This window comes from Nematolebias whitei, chromosome 2, assembly GCF_014905685.2.
Source record: "Nematolebias whitei isolate Nwh7 chromosome 2, NemWhi1, whole genome shotgun sequence".
NCBI lineage: Eukaryota > Metazoa > Chordata > Actinopteri > Cyprinodontiformes > Rivulidae > Nematolebias > Nematolebias whitei.
Genome location: NC_056499.1, coordinates 7,373,298 through 7,392,106, shown reverse-complemented (window position 1 = coordinate 7,392,106; position 18,809 = coordinate 7,373,298). Strand labels below are relative to the sequence as shown.

Here is an 18,809-nt window from a genome sequence, read left to right as displayed (position 1 = left end):
ATATATATATATATATATATATATATATATATATATATATATATCACAGGAAGTTCTGTGCGGAGTTTGACAGATTTCTCCCCTAAATTATTGTTTCATTCAAAGGGATTATATCTACAGGGTTTCAGCTCATGTAGTCATTTAAAACTGCCAAATTTCTAAATTTAATCAAGTTTAGCACATCCAAACAGCCAAAACACCTTGTTATTGTTAAAACAAGTCAATTCAATTCAGTTTATTTATATAGCACCAAGTCACAACAGAACTTATCTCAGGGCACTGAACAGAAACATTCAAATACATAAAAACTCAATGAGTAACATTATTTATCTAAGGTAGGGCAGGGTAACACTGTGTAGAATTTATGATAAACTACACAAACCAGAAACTACCTTTTAGAGTTTGGGGGGAAAATTAAAGTTAAACAGAAACACACATTTTTTATTTAACTTGGGACATAAATCTTTCATAAATCTTTTAGTATTATTATTGTTTAATTAGAAGAACTAAATCAGGAAACACAGCCACCTCTCTCACTGTGAGAGATACTCGGGCTGAACAAGCTCTTGCGGCACCGCCGTTTACTTTGAAGACCAGAAGTTTGGTAACGCATGCCAGTTGCACACGTCTGTATGATGACGACGACGCTGAGTAAATATAGAATACCTGAACTTTAACAACAAAATTTGTGTTTTTTATTACGAGTGTGTTGCCGATTACGTTTTTTTTTAGTTTTTTTCTAACTCACTTTGCGTTACTGTAACTTTGGGATCGTTTGTGCTATCAAAAAATTTAAACAGTTTCTGACTCATGTTCGTGCTAATGTTGTTCGGCATATTGTTTTGCACTACTAAGTGTTTAGTGTATTTCTTAGTTTAGCATATTTCTTAGTTTATATCTTAGATCCTTATTACAGTTTCTTTTTACCATGTATATTTTTGCTATTGTTTGATGTAACTGGAACCCTGTGTACATAATTTCGTTCCCCCTCATGTACCACATGTGATGCAAATGATAATAAAACATACTTGAACTTGAACTTGAAAGCTGAAAAGTTGAACTTTACAACCAATAGAGGTTTATTGCAGTATCCTGACTCCTGCTGTTACAGGAAGCCCGTGAAGCCTCTATGTCCCTCCTCCCACACAGACACGGCATGAACAGGTGAGCCCAGCCTGCTCTTGTCAGATTTGGGACATTTGGGTGTACTGCTCCTCCTCTTGTGGGACGCGGAACAGAGGAGGTAAAACCAAAGACGGTCCCGCCCGAATCGAGACGGTTGAAAACATGTTTTTTCCCCCCTCTCTTTCACTTTTACAGATGACAGAAGTCTGTCATGGGGGCATTGGAGACAACAATAAGAGTCATTTTGTTGGAAATGATGAACTCTTAGAGAAATAGAAACAGGCGGCAGAAAAAATACTGTTAAAATGTATACTCTACAGTTGCTATATATTCATTTAAGATATTACACGATGGTCTGTGCACAATGTATTGGCTATACTGGATCTATCACTCACCTCTTTTGTTCTGCACCATGAAGGACCCCACTCACCCAGCACACACACTTTTTTCCCACGCTCCACTCATGAAGGAGGTTAAGGAGCATTAAGTGTAGAACGACTAGACTGAGGAACAGCTTCTACCCTGAGGCTGGTAGACTCATGAATCTCTAACCAGAATAATCACTGTGGAAAAATCACATCATGTTGCTGCTGATCCGTTTCATGTTGCTGCTGATCTGTTTCATGTTGCTGTGTTCCTTCATCTGCTCACAGACTCATGGTTGTGCGACGTATTGTTTTTATGCTTTTAGTGCTTATCATATTTGTAGTTAAAGTTTTTTTTTATTCATATTTTAGATCTTATTACTGTTTTTCTTTACATTTTATTGTTGAATGTAACTGGGACCCGTGTACACAATTTCGTTCCAACACATGTACCACATGTGGCGCAAATGACAAATAAAGAAACTCTGACTCGCTGACCTTTGACTTCTTCTTGTACTATTCTTTTTTCCCCAAAACTTGTTTTGTGATAAAATTAACTTGTTTACTGTGCGAGTTCTATCTATAAAACTTTGTAACCTTTTGGCTACCATAGTAAAAGTACAATTGTTTAAAAATGAGTTCTTGATGTTCTACTTTTAGTTACATTATCTTGACAGTTTCAAGAAAACAAAGTGTCCAGGCGCCAACTTCACTCCGTTTTTGTTTTTTTTCCTCTGTTGCAGACGGTTGATGACGATGCAATGGCAGCGTGAATGAAGCTTGGCGTGGGGAGAGCTGAACGATGCCCAAAGGTGGGGGTTCTAAAACCCCCCAACTGGACCACTTCCCACTCAACTCCGACATGGTGGAAAAGCAGGGTGGGAAAAAGGTAAGACAAAATAATAAATGCAAATTATTTATTGTTTTACTTTGAGATTGCTTGTGTCAGCAACCACCTGCTTGTTTTGGATTGGTCAGCAGCCCACTCAGTAACTGAAAGACTTCATCTTTTTTCTATTTTTTAACAGCACTTTTATACCGCAGTCCCTTTGAGCCATGTCATAGATTACCTTTAAAATGATTCCAAATTACATTCTATAATTACCTGATTAAAGATGCATTTTAGTTTCACCACACTATCTGCACGGTCCCTTTCTTTTGCCTACTCCAGCACTTTTTTAAAATCTATTAAATGCCCTATAAATGACCATATCACTTCATTTTTTCCAGTTACTTATAACAATGTCAGGTCTCCAACCAGTCTAATGTCCAACCAGGTAAAAGGCTGTGGGGATATTTTTCCCCCCCTCTGGATGACTGAATTTGATTGAAGTAGTATATTTGTTTAATATTGTGTAAATCTGAATGAGAGATTAATGCTTATTTTTTATGAGTCTGGAATGTCCACTTGCTTTAGTGAGGATGTGATGTTGTAAATGACACACTGCTCCTGTTGTTCTCGATGTTGGTTTCTGGGCTCTACTTTGAGTCATAAAACTGTGTTGGGGGTCCTGCAATGACCTTCAGAAATAATTTCTACCACAGTATTTTTACAGTAATCAATACAAAAGGAGTAAAAAGTATCACAAATGGAAGAAAAACAGTAAAAGTTCAATGTGTTTGTGTTGTCAACAAGCTGGTTCTATTTACTTGCGTGTTGGCAAGAATATTTGGGTTGCACGTCTTGGCTGTTTTGAAACCCACAAGCAAAAATATGTTGGATCTACTGTGCTGATCTCCCCACAAAATATACATGTTCATCAATTATGTTTTTATAAAGTATACTATGAGTAAAAAGCAGGGATGCACGATATTATCGGCATGGTATTGGTATCGGCCGATATTAGCGTTAAAGTTAAATATCGGACATAGGCCATTCCATCAAAATAACCCACCGATATAAAAGACGCTGTTTTTATATGACAACCCAGTGACAAGGATGTCTGCAGCACCAGCACAACGTGATGAAGTCACGTGCGCCTATCTGTTCTGATCGCGGTTGAGAGGAAGAAGTCAACATGTCGGTGGTGCAGATTTATTTATTTTTTTTGTCATCGATGATATTAGATTCCGAAGATTTTTGGACTACATTGAGCCTCGCTACATCGTACCAGTCAAAAATATTTTTCCGACCTAGACCTACCCGAGTTACAAGCCGTCATTTCCGACGTCGTTGAGAAGCTAATAGCCGATAGCACTTAGGTGAGTTTTACCAAAGACATTTGGACAAGTGTTAGCCCCGTTAGCATGATTAAGTCTTACGGCACAATGGATGGACAAAAACTTTGAACTTAAAAAGTCTGTCCTTCATGCACAGGAGTGCAGAGGATCCCACACTGCAGCTATAGGAACCCGGAACAAGCCTCCACAAGTGAGACAGCGTTGCATATGACTAATGCTAATAAATAACATTTAACATTTTTCATTTAATATAAGTTAAAGTGCTATGCGTATGGCTGTTACTGAATATATGTCACCAGCTGTTACAGCTGTTGCACAATTTTTTTAGCAAATAAGCCTAAATAAGAGGGCTATGTTCTGACACAGGAAAGTATATTAAAAATATCTTATCAACCAAATACGTTTTAACCTATCGGATATCGGTCAAAAATCCAATATTGTGCATCTCTAGTAAAAATATTTTCTACTTACAGAAAGAGCCTAAAAATATTATTTTTTCATTAAACCAAAAACCTCCCTCTTGGAGGTGGGGGGGGGACGTGGGCAAAATGGTCAAATTAAAAGATCATACTAAACAAATATTTATTTATAGATCCCTGCAATCTGGTTAAAATGTATGCAGTGATTCCCCCGGTTAACTTGCCATGGCGGGGTGCTCCTCTCGTCCATGATTTTTGTTGATGGAGGGACGGAGACATGTCTGAGCGCAGCTTGTACCAAAACAGTTTTTGAGCCGGGGGGGGTGTCAGCATGAGAGAAGAGGTGCCTTTAGCTTTTTAGCTAGAGCGCCTGTATTTCGCGCGGCTAGCTTAGTGCTATGTCAGTGCCAGATTGGGGGGGGGGGGGGGGGGGCAAGTTCGGTTTGGTAAGCGGGGTGCTCAGTTCTGTTGACGAGGTGGGGCACCCCGCTTGTATAATGGTGTGGGAAACTGTAGAAACTGTAAAACACTTCTTAAATGTCAGCAAGAATGCATTGAGAAAGTTTTGACTGCATTTTATGTTAAAACGATAAAAGTTACACAATGTCGTTTTTATTTCATGTAAATAAGATATTTGACTCTTATCGTGAGCCTGATTTTGAAATGAATATGACATAACTGTTAAGTTCTTGTCTGCATGTAAATTAAGCCTTGTGTTTTTATTTCCATCATTTGTATTTGTCCCATTTGGTAACGGACAAAAATGTGTGTTTAAAAACTTATTCAAGCGGGCAGGTTTCATTATGTTGCATTCACCTAGAAAATTATAACTCAACTACAATGAAATCAATCCAGTTATAAAATGGCAAAATGTTGTGCTCTGAACAAAACTAGTTTCAGAAGTGCCTTTTTTATTCCCTCCTTTGCTCTTAAATTTGAGCTTTAGGGGGAGAGTCCCTTGTTTAGAAACAAGGTTACAACTGTATAGTTTGCAGATAAACAAAAAAAAAGAGGCGCAGCTTGATGATGTCATGCCAACTGTTAACTTATCGACTGACTGGCAAAGATAGGTGCAGCTTATGCAGACATGGATTTACAGCTCTCTGCAAAGGATTGCATCAGACTCGTGGCACAGAGGGAGTGCAGAAGGGAGGGAGGGAGAGAAAAAGAGTGCACAGGGGTGAGGAAAAAACTGAAACAAAAGACGAGCGGTCATTATTACAAAGAGTTCAGTAAAAAACAGGAATGTGACGGTGGATTTCAGGAAAATCAAGTTGTCGAAGTTCTGTTCACATCAAGTTCTGGTGAAACAGCTCCTCTCTATCCTTGAGCATGCATCAGGAACTCCTCTCTACTTTTAGCTCTCTTCTAAAGAAATGGTTTCCTGCTAAACTTGTTTCTTCTTTTGAATGTGTGGCTTTTTCTTCGCGGAGCTCCGTGTCATGCTTTTGCTTAATTCTTGTGTTCTCGTGCCGATGCCTTTTGTGTGTCTGAATGCAGACGGGGAGATTAGTTCACTGTAGCTGACACCGTTTGTCTACTGTACCATGACATCATAGTCTCATGACTGGGGCAGGGCAGGGGGAGGGGTTCAAAGAGTTGACACAATAGAAAACCTACCCCCAGGATAAAAATGGATATGAAGAGAGCAGAAAAACTGAGTTAAATAAAGGGAGTGTATTCACCCACTCTAAATGTGACTAAAAATATCTTTGCAGTATACTGTAATATCTGCACAATGAAAGTTTTTAAACATTTAAATGTATCTGTCATCAGATGACAAGTGTCAGGAAGAGGAACTGAAATGCCACTCATTAAAACAACAAATTCTGATATTTTCTTTTACAGCCTCTGTTTTGATTACTGCTGTAAATATGTATATGTAAATACGTACGGTAGTTGTTTAATGTGAAGTTTCCAGCTAAGCTGCTGCTTTGCACAAATTCGTAAATGCTTTATGATTTACCAAAGGGTGGCTTGTTACACCACAGCTGTTCCCCTTTGGTAAAGGGAACAAAGGGCATTAGGCATTTATTGCTGGGTACTTTTAAAAGTAGGCTAAGTGGTTAAGCTGTTTTGAAAAATGACCGTCAAATCATACAGTCGTAATATGAATTATTTCAGGTTCTTACAAAGCTGAATTGCACACCTCTATATAACACTCTGATGATTTTACAAGCAAACTGACTTTGACATTCCTTTCCGCCTGTTACTTGGTAAATTTTCATAGTACTATTTTTATTTTCCAGTGTTTTTTTTTTTATTGTAAGTATGTTTGTTGCACTCAAACTAATTCTTCTGTTTTAGCCAGTCGTGTTTCAATGTGTTCAGCTCGATCAAGAGATAGGTGCTACGATTTATTTTTTTGTTTATTGCAACTGTTGTACTTTATTTACAAAAAAAAATTTAAAAAAATCATGGAATTGTGTTATAGTTTCAGTTTCTTCAAAAACATTTATCTGCTTTAGCATGCTTGCTCTGTTTTTGTCTTTTTGTGTTGCTTTCATTTATTTTTAGCTACTTTTAGCTTTGAGCCAAACTGTTGATTCTTTCAGCTAGCCTTTTGTTAATTTAGTTTTTAGCTATACTTCTGCTACTTTTATTTAGCCTTTTACTACTTTAGCCTAGCCTTGTTACCTTTAATTTTTAGCTTACCATTTGCTACTTTTAGCTAACAGCTCTTATTTAGGTACTTTTAGCTCTTAGCTAGTGTTTTGCTTTTTTAGCTTCTTAGCTAGTGTTTTGCTTCCTTTAGCTTCTTAATTAGTGTTTTGCTTCCTTTAGCTTTAACTGCTCAGTTTCGGCTTCTTCAGCAAATTGCACCAAAATCTTTCTGCAAAAATGCAATTTCTTGATTATTGAGCATGGACTTTGTTGCAATTTCTTTAGTTATTTTTAATCCTACAAGAAATGGTGGCATGTTGTTTTAGTCATCCTCCTATACCTTAATCTGGATTGTTACAAAAGTATGAATCGGGATAAACAAGTCCATTTTTTGCTATTCCAACTCAAGAAAGAGACAAGTTGAAAGGACATATAAGTATGTACATCTGTTGATGGCAGACTTGCTTGGTCACATGATTGTTTCCAGCAGCTGCAGACCACAGAGCGGAGCAGGCGTCAGCTTGGCCATGTTTCCTTACGCTTGTCTCTTTGACTGGGGCAAAATGATCTCGGAGAAACTTCATGGAAACGTAGCTTTGAAAAAAACAAAAAAGCAGTGGTTGAGGCAGTGAATGAAACTGAACTAGATGGGCCTGCGGGATCCACAAATGGTTCAAGTGTTTCAAACGCGTAAACACTTAAAATAATTTTACTTGGTCTGATGATGATATTGTTTACGTTTAAAATGTCGTCCTGTGTCTGGTTTTTAAGGGGTCTTTTTGTTTCTTTTCCAGGATAAAGTGTTGTCAAATAAGACTCCCAAACTGGATCGCAGTGATGGGGTCAAAGAGATGAAAGAAAAGGCTCCTAAAAGGAAACTGCCCTTCACCACTGGAGCAAATGGAGACCAGAAAGATTCTGACTCAGGTAGGCGATTTTTACTGTCTCAGCGCATTTGATCTCCACACCCATGTTCACTTTCAAGTGGAAATCAAAGAGAAATATGTCGGGTGGCTTGTTGCATCACTTTGTCCTGATGGGAACTAGTTCTGCTTTGTGAAAGGAAGTTGGGCCTTGGGGAGGGAGAATGCACCTTGCCCCTTCATCTGTAGTATAGTTGTGTATCTGTCAGAACCAAAGAGTGAATTAATACTGTGCAATCGACTTTTGAAAGAAGAGGACAACAAAAAATGACAAACCAATTACCTGTGGAACTTTAACACGCAGACCTGACCAGGTTTGGGTTTGGTAAGGCTCTGACTTTGTGTTTTCTTTGATTAGGGACATAAGAATTGTGGCTTGCCTTTGAGTTCAAAGGACTCGGGATTTAGTTTGATAATGCAGATCCACATCAGCAGCTTTACTAAGAGTCTGTGGCGCTGTGAGTTGCTGTGATTACACTGAGCATTGTGTTTCTGATAGGAGAAGAAATCAACTATATTGCAACGTGTGACTGGTTTGGCATGAGGTTATATTTAGAATCAATCACTTTTTAAAAAAGTGTTTGGTTTCATGCGAGTACGGTATACCTCCAATTGGTTATTAACCACGTAGATGTTTGATTGAAACGTTTTTGAGTGACTCCAATGTTTGTGGTGTTTACATTGTGTTCATTTTATATATGCTTTTGTAATATCTTTGTGGTAAAAAAAAAAATATTCAGAAGTAATATTCTCTTGTATAAAATTATTGTCATTTCCTTTGCTGGTTTTATATTATTTACCTGCTGGATGTTTTAATGCATGAGTGTTTTTTTTATTGTTTTTCTGCTGTATGATGGTTTTTTAGCTACACAGTGTCCTTGATTGTTCTGTAAGGTTATGTTTTTAGAAATAAAACATATTATTGTTATTTGTATTTGTTAATGTTATTATTAAAACTGTATTGTAAGCTGTGCACATATTTTTTTTTATTGCCCTCCTGTGCAAACATGATAGCTGTCCCCACAACTATGATTTAATCTACCGAAGTACACCAAAGTCCATGCTCAACCAAAGTACCGAAGTACTCTTTAGAAATGAAGATAAGCAGATTTGGACCAGATCATCTATGTGGACATGCTTTATTTATAAGAGAATTCCCATACAAGTTTCACAATACAACCCTGCAGATGCTCGTAACAGCTTTGTTGGTGTTTTTAGAGATTATGTATTTGTTGTTTATTTGACTCAAGCAAGTAAATTGAGAATCCCTGTAAAGGTCACGAATCATTCTGGAGACTCCCTCAGGAATGCTTTTTGCCTGCTGAGTCACAGCCCAGTTATATACTACTTATATTCTCAGATTAACTCTATCTCGATGGTTTCTTTTTGACCTATTGATTCACATATATTCCTTTCACGTTGCCATAAACTCATGCCTGAAAATGTAAGTTGTGTAATAAAACAGCTGGCTACTCTGTGTCAGCAGTGAGTTAATTAAATTAAATCTCTTGACTTCGTCACCTGGATCACAGAAGTGTGTTTTCCCAAGTGGGAACTTTTTATTTATTTAATTAGCAAAACAATCAGAGTTATTTTTATTCAAATAGTTTTACGTGTGTGTTTTTGTCAGTCTTGGTTGTCACTCATCTGTTAAAGCTGCTACCATAGTGTTGCCAGGTTGTTTCACTTTTAACATGGTGCCAGTTTTTCCTGCATAAAGTTTATTAGGTGATAGAGACCGAAAGTAAATTTGATGCCGTTTAAAAGAGAAAACAACACATTGTGAAACTTCAGGACTATGCTAAGCTGTGTTAAAGTGTAGCAGAAGTAAGCTTTGCTGTGGTTATTTCATTAAACATAACATAATTGGCTTTTGGAACGTTAGTTGTGAAATACCTTCACTACCTGAAAGGCTGTCCTAAGCCCTTTGTTGCACATTACTGTCTTGTTTGTGCACAGTTGAGTTGGGCAGGAGTACAGAAATACTGTTTTCCAGATCTCCAAAAATACATCGCTTCAAATATAATACTGATACAAAGTACATGCAGGCTAAGCCCAGTCAAGTTGAAACTTTGTAATTTGTGTATGAACATTGTGCATCTTGTGCAAAAACTTCCGTTCAATTCAGTTTAGTTATATTGCACCAAACCACAACAGAACTTGTCTCAGGGCACTGTACAAAAGCGTTCACATACATAAAAGACAGTTAGTCTTCACTTTGTCGCAGTCTCATCCTGAGCAAGCACAAAGGAGACAGTGGAAAGGAAGAACTCCATTTTAACAGGAAGAAACCTCCAGCAGAACCAGTCTCAGGACGAGCGACCATCTGCTTCGACCAGCTGGGGTTTGAGAGGACAGGAAGGAGGAACAAAAATACTTCTGCTGCTGTTCTCATGTGTATTAGTTTATCTATAGTAGTTCCAACTGTTTGAACGTTTTTAGACGAGCATATCCGAGTAATAAATTCTGATATGATCATTTTGAACAAAATCAAGTTTCACAACTTAATCTAAAATATAAAAAAAAGAATCAAGTGTGTAACATGATGTAACTCGTTTTATTTCAAAACACTGGTACTCCGTGGTATTCAGAAGTACTACTTGGATTGATGAAAATTAAGTTCCTTATTTTTTTGGCCTGTAAGTCACATGTTTTTTGCATAATTTGCATTCCTTGCGACTTATACACTGAATCGACTTATTTATGTTTTCCCCCATATTTATAAACCAATTTTTGGCTGAGATATGACCATTTTCATTCATTCCGACATTGAAAATATTGAACACTACCATTTTCAGCTGCTAGATGGCACTCGAGTTGTATGGCATGCCATTGTGTCATGTAATAGGTAAAAGTGACTATTAGTGCCTTAATCGGCTTGCCACAGCCTGCTAGGAGCTCATTAGGAGCTCATTAATAAGTTGTTTCATTCTTTCTGTAAAAACATTTATACCTGCGGCCATTTACATAGTCTTTTGGCACATTGTTGAAGGTGAGCTGTAAAAATAAAATCAAACCAAATCAAATAACACAACGGTTCACACAAATCTCCAGTCTACACATCATTTTCCTCCTGAGTAGTAAAACAGATGCGTCTCCTAATTGGCTTCAAATAAATACAACTCTGTAAATTCAGTCGGTGAGCTCAGCTGATTGAAATAACAACTGGATGAATTAAACAGAAAATATAGTCGTTCATACTTGTCACAACATCTATGTTGGATTTTTCTCTAGCATTGAGAAAGCATCCTGTTGGCCGTTTCCTGCCACTTCTATCTTAACTTCCTGTTTATGCAACTCCCCAAACACAACACGTTTCTCTCCATTCAACGAACTAGCGTACCTGGTCAGGCTGGTTAGAGTGGTTTTTCTTGTCGCTGCATCTGTTGGCTAACTGAAATAGACCATCTTTTGTTCTGGCATTTGCGCGCACTGTAGTATTATTTGTCTGCCATTTAAAAGCTTTCCTCTCTTTGTAACCTGACTTTTATGTTTGATGTATGTTCCTCCTCTTTGCTCTGTTAGGCAGTCTATTCACAGGGTGTCAGTCCCTACCTAGCTTACGTTTCTCATCTATTCTCCCCTTCTCTTATCTTGTTAGTCAAGTTTCAAGGAACAAGGAGAGTAAGGTTTCAACCTTGTCTTAAAGCTGAATAATATCATTTTACTGAGACGCATAAAAGCAATGTTCCCTAGATGTTCAGCTGAATGGTAATGGAAGCGTGCACAATGTGATGTATTTCAGGCAATTATTGCCCGCTGCGGAAAGTCGAAGGCGATGATGACGTGTCGCCTTTGGATGCATTTGTGCGTCTGTTACCAAAAGCATCACATGAACCACTGGATGATTTTAGAGAACAAATCACCTGATGAACATCTTGTTGCCGTTTAGAGTCAACTCCATTCAAGATGGCTACCACAGCTACTCACTAGCCAACACAAATTTAGCTATAACTCAGTCAGGTTTACAAACATTGTGCTAAGATTCGATGTAGTAACAGCTGAAAATCACTTATTTATTTATATTTTTTGCTGACTGCAAACCTTTAAAAAAATTGGTCTCGTTGTCCTACAGTATTCATCAATGTATAACTTGTGTTTTTGTATTTTTTGCTATTGTGGCCTAGCTAGTTGGTTTAACACCATAATTATACCGGCTTTTGTCATAGTCATATTTTAATTTTTTTGCCTTGTGTTCAGTTATATGTTTAGTCATTCCTTATCTCAAAGATAAGCAGGTCAGGAGGATAAGAGATCATACCTCTGATGATGAGGCTTCAACTTTGGTTTGGCTTAGCTGCATTTGTCTGCAGGACTACATCACACTGCCTTGTAAACATAGCATGGAAAAGCTAGCTTAGCAGTATAGCGGTTCTGCTGCAGAGAAAAACATGTTGGACTACTTTTGTGGTTCCTGCTGTCTTTACAGAAGGAATGTGTCTAAATGGTGAATGCTTTGGAGAACGTGAGAGTGTATCAAAGAGTGCTGAAGGGCACATTAGCTGTAAGTGTTCACAGATGTTGGTGAAAGTTTATTTTCTCTGTACATGTGACTGGAAAAATAGTTTCCTGGAAATCCTTTAGGCACCGGAAGCAGGATTTTTTACTGTTCACTTCTTGCTTTGTTGCGTGTTTGGAAACTCGAGCTTTGCATCCAGGCTTGGAGTGGGAGAGGTCCGACAGAAATCATCCGCTGTCGTCGTGAAGCCTCTGTACACGCTCATTCTTTGTGATTCTTGAAGGTTGTGTTGCTGTAAAAACTTGCTGTTGACAGTTGTTTCCCGCTGGATGATGAAGTCTTACACTCATGTAGTTTTACCCTCTTCATGGGTGATCAGATGGTATGTTGCCACTGAAAATAATTGCTGGGTGTGCCTTTGTGGAGCAGCTGCTTTTGTCCAGTAGCACAGTGTCTCCACAGTGGTGACCTTGGCAAGGCCCTCTTGAATTGAAATATACACCAGCTATTCTGTAATAACAATTTTTGCCAAGTCACACCCTCTTTTCCTCTCTTTACGATTTTGGCTGATTGGCCTGGAGACAGACGGACATAAACACTGCCCGTTGGCCATTCTGTTCCTCAGGGGCTGCTGGGTAATGACACCAAAGTGACCCACACTGCTGCCTACACACCTCTCGCACATCAAGCTGCACAAACAGTATGTGAGCATGTGCGCCGTTTGTTTTTCCACAAGTCTAATTGAAAATAATTTCAAGTGCAAACGTTGGAGCTGAAAGTTTCTAGAAATGAGCAAAATGTGTGTTTTTGTAGAAACAAGTTAGTCACAGCGCTGAATTATACTGGGTGGATCTTCCACGTCTAAGCCAGAGTAAGCTTTTAACATTTGTTTTCTTTTACTCAGTCGTGTGGGCTCTTTAATTGTATTTGAACACCTTTAAAAACAGAGGAAGCTCCCGTCATGTTCAGATTTTTGTTTTTGCTGTCTTAGTGATAAAACGGTTAGTAATTAAAGGCTCGGCATTCCTTGAAGGATGCATATCGCCCGCCACTCCAGAGTTGAGGTTTTGGTCAAAGCTTGAAATAGGGCTGAACAATTTTGGAAAATATTCTAATTACGATTTTATTTATTTATTTTACCTCAATATTGCAATGTAATATGCAGTTATTTTTCAATGTCTTCTTCTAATGCATTTTTCAACGAACACAAGCAATAAATCAATCAGAATGCCTTTATTGTCATTATACGCAAGTGCAATGAAATTAAGAGCTGTATCTGTTTCAGTTGCAAAAAACTCCACTGTTTTCAGCTCCGCTGCAACTCCGTTTCTGCATTTTTTTGTGTAGATCTGGGATGGCAACTTGACTAAAACGTGTGCATGAGGGCGTTCTGTACGGCTTATTCACTATGTTTACCAGAACTGTAAACCCAGGCTTGGTCACTATATTAATGGGCATCATGTCTTTCGCTATGAACTCTGTTATTGCTCGAGTTATTTCTGCGTGCCGTTTCGAGTTATGCTCATATGGAGTAATGCCTTCGAACAGTTCGGTCAGTGATCCCTGTCGACTGCTACTTTGCTTGTTTAAGTTGAAGCACCGATCATTGTCATTCTAGCCATGCAACTGTCGTAAATGGCTTCGTAGTGTTTTTTTAAGTGGTGTTACCTCGACAGGTAGCAACCGCAGCAAGGCAGGTTCTGCACAATACGTGTTGTTGCTCAGCGTCTTCTTTTTATAGCCAAAATAATTCCAAACAACGGACGTGCTGCCTCTCTTTGGCATCAAACTTTCAGATGAACCGGCTTCTGTCGAGCCCGACGCCATTGTGCAACCGGTTAAAGTGCAGTGTTGACTTCTCCCATTCCCTGCCCTGCTTTGCTCCAGATCACGTGACCAGTCAAATTGCAGCCATTGCGATTAGAAAATCTTGTTTTATCATATCGCGATATTATCACAAATACAATTAATTGTTGAGCCCTACCTTGAAACTTATATGCAATTTCATTCTGTACAGTTCATTATCACACAATAAATGACTCTCATCTACTACCACATCACACTTTATCTCAGTTATCTGTAAAATTACCCAAGTTACAGACATTTTTTGTTGGCTAATATCATTTAGCTGTGGTAGCTAACTACTTTTTTATATATAACTGATGCGCTTTTAATTTTAGTTTCATTAATGTAAAACGTATGTCCAATAGAGAAATTTAATTTAAATGTGCTGCTCTCGTAAACAAAATCAAGCCTTTCGTCTCAAAAGTCATCGAATTTGACAGTAGGTGCCGTATTATTCTATTGCATTAACAAAGCTGCTAAATTTGAAACTAGTGAGCGATACTGCGGCTCAGCAGCTTTGCTCTCAAACATGCAGGGAACCTGGAAGTGAGTGAATGGACGGTTAAAAGCATTCAGTGTTTTTACATGATGTTGGAAAATATCTAATTAATTCAGTAGTCTGACATTATTTCTGCTTTTAAAGTCCTTGTAAACATTTTAGTCCAAGTGAAATTGGGCTGAATTGAATTTCTTGGTCTAACGCACCTGCGTAATGCAGGGAGTCAAAAAAAAAAAATTCTGCACATATACATTCTCAGATGTACTTGGATGCTCCGAGCGTGCGCCGCAGATCCTGTTAGAGGCTTTGACCCAATATCTTACACAGGAAATTCTAAAAGCAGACATGATTAAAGACCTACAAAGCTGCCAAATTCACCTCACCACATGGCATCGCGTTGACTCAAGCTAGAAAGGATTGTGTTGTTGTTGTCGTTGTTTATTTTTACTCTATGAAGTAATGAGTCAGCCCCCAAAAAACAAATGTTAACAAAATGAAACGGGGAAAAGGCCACAAATTGTAGCCTAAGTAAATGTACTTTAATTAAAAAATATATATATATAGTAATTCTAGGTTGTCTTTTGTTTGTGTCAGGCTGCAGAGGCTGTAACAAACATTCAACAAAGATTTGTTGTGTTTTTTACTGAGACGCAGTAAGAATTATCTTTATTTGATGCTCATAATTGTATCAGGAAAAAAAAATGTATTTGGAAAGTTTGAGCAGCACTTATTTTAATTAATGGCATCTGTGAACGTTATTTTAGAACAACAAATCGAATGCAAAACTGGCTTTTCGTTATGCGTTTAAAGTGTTTTATTTTTTTGGTATTAGGTTTGGTTAAAGAAGATTTGATTCAGTTTGTTGCACTACTTGTTGGGAAATTTCCTGGCTGACCATACTATATAAAGCATCATGGATCACAGATGATAATGCACCCTGATATTTAAAGTTTTCCTTTGTACAGAAAATGAAAAAATCTGAGCGTGTTGTTGTTACACGTGTTGTGCTGCGTGTTTGTGTACATGCCTAATAAATTGCACTAATTTGCTTCTGTTCTTACTCTTGTCACAGAGAAACCAGGTCCAGAGAGGAAGCGCATTAAAAAGGAGCCCACTAACACCCGGAAGCCGTTTGGGATGGGAATGCCAGGGATCCGGCCTGGGTACCCCGTCTCCGAGCGGCAGCAGGTGGCCTTGCTCATGCAAATGACAGCTGCGAAGTCCGTCAACAGTCCAGGTGCGTGCTTATCATTTAGACCACGTCTTTGGACTTGTTGCGAGAGGGAAAAAGGATGGGAGGGAGCTTTATATGTAGACGGTAATTGTGGGAGAAGAGTATGCGTAGGTGGATTATAAATGAGCTCGATGGGGATGAGTCACAGCTTTTTGTTTTTGTTTACTTTGTGAATCTTGAGCATTTCACCTGACACTTCTTCAGCCTCAAAAGATTCAATTCTGTGTCAAGTGGTAAATATTACTCAATACTTTTTAAAGCTGCAATTTAAACCTCTGTTGTCAGTGATAAGTTTAGTTTTGACAGTGGCGTTTATATATTCGTGTAGTTTTTTTCAAATGTTGCATGTAAGGAAATGAAACTAACTCCTGTGTTAATGTTGCGTTACTCTGAAAGTGATGGTGCAATCGCAGAATTTGTGCCAAATCTCAGCAGACAGCTAGCTAAATGTAAAATCCGCACAAGTAGTTGCATGTTGTTTACTTGCAACCCAATGAATATCCTTTTAGATTTAAGCTCATTATTTTCCCTCAGAGTTTTGGTAAGTAATATGTCTGGAAATGTATTAAATGCTTGTTATCATTATTGTTGCATCTTTTGGGTTGGGATGTTGACATTTTAGATGGAATGAAATTATCATGGCTGGGTGCGAGGAGACTTTTATTTATATGTTAATTCCTCTCTTGCATGCCTAGAGCAATAGACTTGGATTAAGTGAATGTGTTTCAAATACCATTTGGGACAATGGCTGAACAAACTCAATAATGTAAATGTGATAAAGGGTTGAGTTTAATCTTGCAAATGTGAAAGGAAAAAGCTCAAGTAAAGTAGGTCCAAATCATAGTAATGCTGATTGATGGAGTGTGATTGCCCCCTTGTGGCTTTAACCAGTTTAAACTCAAATTATTTAACAGCACAAGAGGGGAAAAGAGAAGTAATGGTTACAGAAAATGTCTCCATCAGAGACTTCCAAGTGTTTGAGTAAAATTTGCGTCTTCTTCCTGCAGACACAACACCAAAGCATCAGTCACAGTCCTGTCTGGGTCAGAAGGGAACGCCAAACTCTGCATCTAAAACCAAAGACAAAGTAAATAAAAGGAATGAAAGAGGGGAGACTCGACTGCACAGAGCAGCAATTCGTGGAGAGGTGCGCCGCATCAAGGAGCTCATCAACGAGGGAGCTGATGTGAATGTAAAAGACTTTGCAGGTGAGAAACTTGATATTTTTACTGTCCTGCACTTTTTAAGACTGTAGCTTGCATTCATACATTCAAAGTATAGGCTTTAGAGACAGCAATCATTTTTTTGTGTCTAGGCTGGACTGCATTGCATGAGGCGTGCAACAGGGGATATTATGATGTGGCAAAGCAGCTGCTGGCAGCCGGAGCTGAAGTCAACACCAAGGGTCTGGACGATGACACTCCTCTGCATGATGCATCCAACAACGGGCATTTCAAGGTAAAACGTGAAGCAAAGCCAGTCTGCAGCCAAATTCAGTCAATGCAATTTGCAAATCATAAAGAGTACATTTAAATTCAAAAGTTGCAGCTTTAAAACGTTTTGTTTGTTTGTTTTGTTCATTTAAAATTATACACATTTTAGCAATACTTACATGAATATAAAGAAGCCATATCCCAAACCCACATGCAGAAATACAAAGAAGGAAAAGTGCAACGATACTGATATAAACATTAAACTAATTATCACACCTTCTTCAACTGATGGAAAAGGTTTAAGTTGAAGCAACCGCTCATTTTACCTAAACTTTTTCTATTATAATGTACATATTCTTTAAACTCTTATTGTACACATTTTTCATTTTTATTTAACGGGAGATATATTGCCTGTCGCGATAAACAATAAATCAATTAATCGCATGATAAATGAAAATTATCTAACCTCATTTTCATTTATCGGCTTTATCGTTTCTTGGTTTCTCTTTCTACTGAAGACACTGGATGACAAAAAGCTCAACTCCGGTGATCTTCACTGACCCCTCCCTTTCTCTTTTCTCTTTAAAATCTGTTTTAACCGTCCAAAATCGCTTTTTTTGGATGGTTAAAAGCAGCTAAGCTACAAGCTAAGCTAACTGGCCGACCTCAGGGGGGAAAAAACCTCCTTCTTGTCAAAGCTCCAAAATTCACAATTGAAGCCCGTGCCTTCGTGTAAAAAGTTGGGTTTTTTTCTGCAAAAAGAAGCTGAGAACTTGTTTACTGATTTTTTTCCTCAGAAGCTTTGTGTGAGAAATGCTATGCTAAAGAGCTCAAACCACACCGAGCGTCCGCCATTTTGAGAACAGAAGAGAGACAGCCCATGTCACGTCATGGGGCCTCCCTCCCATTTTTCTTAGAGACACACTGCTCGCCCCCTTACTATCCATCCTTCGGTTCAAACAATCTTATACTGCCATCCAGTGGTCAAAAAAGTTACTACACGAAAAACAAATTAACCAACATTTCTTAAATTTGACAAGTACTAATTGATGTCAAATTTCAAACAATATTATCGTTTATCGCAATAATTTCTGAGGCAATTAATCACCCAGCAAAACTTGTTATCGTGACAGGCCTACTGGAGATACATTTTGAGCCAGTAAACAAACAAACAAAATCTTAAAACATGTTTATACCTCAGCCTTCTAGGGATTAATGGGTTACTCTGAAAAAAAATTTTTTATTAAATCTCTGCAAAGGTTTACATATTTTATCTTCATCATTAAAATAATTATACAAATTAACTTCTGTAAATGAAAAAACAAACTAGCAAATCAAAAACAACTGCCACAATAAAAAGATTTTCAGAATTCCGTTGCACAGTAAAAACCTGGATTTCTGCTTTTACTGATCTTTTGTTACCATCATTCTGAGTTAAGCTCATTCATTACTTCTACGTATTAAAGCATGAGAGAAAGGTTAAGCTACAAGGTATTTACATTAAATTTTTAATTTTAATTTATTTCAGGTGGTTAAGCTACTTTTACGTTATGGAGGGGACCCACGGCAAAGCAACCGAAGGGGTGAAACACCGCTAAAGGTTGCCAGCTCTCCAACTATGTTGAATCTGTTGCTGGGGAAAGGCACGTACACCTCAAGTGAAGAGAGTTCATCAGGTTTGTAATACCTAAAGTTTTAGGTCACTTTATAAGCTCACTGTTT

At 38.1% G+C, this 18,809-nt stretch overlaps 1 protein-coding gene across 2 annotated transcripts in view; it reads left to right on the top strand.

Annotated features, from left to right (window-relative positions):
- Positions 1 to 18,809, top strand: part of ankrd11 (ankyrin repeat domain 11) — a 154,742-nt gene that overhangs the window by 122,681 nt on the left and 13,252 nt on the right. For both annotated transcript variants that reach the window (XM_037689818.1, XM_037689810.1), the window contains exons 3-8: positions 2,234 to 2,379; positions 7,489 to 7,621; positions 15,493 to 15,657; positions 16,662 to 16,862; positions 16,970 to 17,112; positions 18,616 to 18,763. In XM_037689818.1, coding sequence (XP_037545746.1) covers positions 2,293 to 2,379; positions 7,489 to 7,621; positions 15,493 to 15,657; positions 16,662 to 16,862; positions 16,970 to 17,112; positions 18,616 to 18,763 — 877 coding nt within the window. In that variant the 5' untranslated portion in view covers positions 2,234 to 2,292. The remainder of the gene's footprint in view (positions 1 to 2,233; positions 2,380 to 7,488; positions 7,622 to 15,492; positions 15,658 to 16,661; positions 16,863 to 16,969; positions 17,113 to 18,615; positions 18,764 to 18,809) is intronic.